The 3303-nt window shown below is 40.5% G+C and overlaps 1 protein-coding gene across 1 annotated transcript in view; it reads left to right on the top strand.

The window, feature by feature from the left end:
• Window positions 1-331: 331 nt before the first annotated feature.
• SARC_12147 (hypothetical protein) overlaps window positions 332-3303 on the top strand; it is a gene marked incomplete at both ends in the record, with an annotated part of 8062 nt that continues 5090 nt past the window's right edge. Inside the window, 4 exons of the mRNA XM_014293752.1 lie at window positions 332-613; window positions 1485-1661; window positions 2277-2475; window positions 3067-3236. Of these exons, the coding sequence (XP_014149227.1) occupies window positions 332-613; window positions 1485-1661; window positions 2277-2475; window positions 3067-3236 (828 nt within the window). The remainder of the gene's footprint in view (window positions 614-1484; window positions 1662-2276; window positions 2476-3066; window positions 3237-3303) is intronic.

The raw sequence follows: 3303 nt of genomic DNA, 5'->3' as shown, positions 1-3303 counted from the left end.
TTTTATGTGTTTTATATTTTATATATATATATATATATATATATGCATATATATATAGATATACATACACACACCTATATCTATATATATATATATTTATATTTACATATATGTACATACATATATAAATATATATTTGTTTTTATATATTTGTATATATATATTTATACTTTTTTATAAATATGTTAATATATACATATACGTATAATATATATATATATATATATATATAAACCATTGCTCTGGTCAGAACGATTTTTCATATAATATTCCCGGATTCTTCATTGACAACATGATCTGTTCTTATTTAGAAAATAAATGTATAAACCAAATGTATTTTCATCTTCAACTTATCGCAGGCGTTGCACGGGCCGATCTTTCCAACGGAGAAGTAGACGTACTGACTGAGGACAACTTTGACAAGAAGACAAGTAGAGGTACATGGCTGATTGAGTTTTACGCACCATGGTGTGGACACTGCAAAAAGTTAGAGCCGACATTCAAGGCGGCCGCCCGATTATTGTCAGGGAGGGTGTCTTTAGGGAAAGTGGATTGTACCTCGCAACCTGCACTGGGCACTCGCTTTGGGGTGAGCGGATATCCGACAATTAAGGTGTGTTCGTTGTATATATAAATTTATATATATGTATGTTTATATAGCTTTGTGAAGAAGATATACGTAGTCTCTGAGTAAAGTCGGTGAAGAATGTTGGTGCGAGTTCCGCTCTAGTCGTGGTATAATGTGGAAACCGCAAAATTTTAGGTTTGTTTTCCGAGATCATACACGGTGCTCGCCTTGAGATGAGTTGACATCTAGCGCTATGTTTTGGTGATGGGTGGTGGCAAGGTTGTTCAGAGTATGCCTCAGAATAGCCAAAGAAAGCTGCAAGTCTTGCCTAGCCCAGCTAGTACCGGTTTCAGAACACTCGAAGGCTGTGTGCAATCAAGAAGTGTCGGTTGAATAATCTAGACTCGTGGGTGTTGCCATGACAATTATTTAGAGTAGGCATTACCCGCGTTAGGTCGGATGACTATCAGACACTTTGTCCGAGCGGTGGGAACTGTTGCGTAATTTAGTAATAGAATTTACTTGGTTGGCAAACGCTGATAGCGCACAATACGATTGGTTATGTTCCCATTTAATATGACTTAAAGCTAAACCTAGTTGACACCGTGAGCCAACATCTGATGCTTACGACGAATATTGTGATATGATCACTGTTTGAGTACGATAGCGTGGGCTACTTCAATCGTCTTAAAGTAGTCTAGACTATTTGTAAGCTTCTCTGTGGTTCCAATAGTGACCTTCCAAGACGAGATATCCAAGCGTTGTGTTTGCGGTGGCAGGTAAGAGCTGTGCGTATAAACAAGTATCTATTACGTAAATAGTGATTTTGTTCTTGTTATTGTACGTTAATTGGCGAGAGAATATGACACGATTGTAATCATTCGACTGTTTCATTATTTCCCATATGATCATATAGGCCATAGGGGATATTGGCGTGCTGGACTACCGAGGCGCACGCACTGTGCCTGCGTTCGTGGAATATGGAGAGCTTCTCAGTCAGCCTGCTATTAAGGCTTATGCAGAGCAGTCGAATTACAAAGGTGAAGGAAAGCCGGTCTTTCTGCTACTTGGGGGACGAGCCGGCGAAAAAAAGGTATTCAAAGATCTAAGTATGATGTATGACAAATGTATAAAAGTATCTGAATGTGTTGTATGCTGTATTCAATCGAGGGGGTCTTCACAGTCTATTTGCTTGCTTCGGCTATGTACTTTAAAGCCTAAGTTCAGCGGGTGTGCAATACTCTTCATGCGTACGTAAGACCAAACCATGAATATCAAACAATGTATTTTCAGATATGTTTGCTAATTACCATTGCGTCGCCACGTTTAGATACCCAGCAATCGTCGTACATCTTCATATAATATTCTTCTATGAATTGTCATGTCATTCTGCGTCGCAAACTTCAGGCTTACGGCTGGTCCTGAAACTCAAAAAAAATGTACTCAATGTTCACCTACCTCCTACTTTCGGGCGCAAGTGTGTTAAACCGAAACTCCGCGGAAATCGCGAAATATTGAAGCTTAGCAGAACGGCTATGGGACATGCTGGAATTTGATAGATTACTCGCATAACTCTGCGGATGGAGGAGAAAAGCAAATCCGATCGTTTACATCTGTGACATCTCGGATGGAAAACATCACATACGTTGTCTACCACGAAATGAACCCCCTTTTAGTAATGTATTAGCGTTAAAATCTGCATACACAGGTATATGCCAAGGTCGCCGAAGCTAGAAAGATGCAGTCTGTATTCACGTACTTTACCATACCCGAACGGCCGAGTCCGCTGGGACAGGAGATCTTGGCGATGCTGGGCATCACAACTCAGGTAGATAGGGAGTCCTATCGCAGCGGCGAAGAGAGGCGCCTGGTTATCATCAGCGAAAGCAAAGTATTCGACTACCGGGGTAAGGTTTTGCGCACTTATTTATTGTTTGTCTGTGTTTGTGAATGTGTATCTGTTATTGACCAATCCTTGTATGTGATCTATGGGACAATAGTTTTGTCGACGCTGGTCACCACAACTCAGTTGGAAAATTGAGTCATATCGCAGCGGCGAATAGGGGCGCCTGGGTTTTATCAGCTTGGGCAAAGTTTTCGACTTCAGGTATAAGGATGGCACACCCACTTATTGTTTGCTTGTATTTGTGTATGTGTGTGTGTATTGCTGATAAGTCTAGGAATTTGGCCTATTTGGCAGGTGTTTTCATCGATCCGCATCATCACACCTGAATGGGGAACGGAGCCGAATCTTAGTTGGAAAGAAAATCGCTTGTTTTGCATCAGTATATACAACGTTCTTCATCAGGCTATAGTTATATTACCTGCAAAGCATCATGATTTCAGAACGTCAAGAAAGTGTCACGCACTTCAAAGGCACAATTTTAATTTCTGTGCGAATGAAGGCTTTCGAGAACGTGCCTCATTGCCAAAAGCATGACGGGTATAAAATGTATTCCAAAAACCAAGGTTTTTTATGTGTACTTCCATCTTTCTAGGGATATGGGACGCGGAGCATATGGGATCGTGGGTCGATAGACTGAAATTCGGCTACATGCCACAAATTGCAAACGGACTCAACAATACGTATCAGTATAAGGATATAAAATCGCCCAACAGTACCATAATTATTGCCGCATACTCGATAGTGGACGAGAAGGAACCCAGCGTGAGTAACAAAATTATGTTTTCAATATATGCAAAGCTATACACGTGTCTTTCGATACTCACATACG

This window comes from Sphaeroforma arctica, assembly GCF_001186125.1.
Source record: "Sphaeroforma arctica JP610 unplaced genomic scaffold supercont1.2100, whole genome shotgun sequence".
Lineage (NCBI taxonomy): Eukaryota > Ichthyosporea > Ichthyophonida > Sphaeroforma > Sphaeroforma arctica.
Note: the sequence above shows the minus strand (reverse complement) of the source record. Positions and strands in the feature narration are given on the sequence as shown.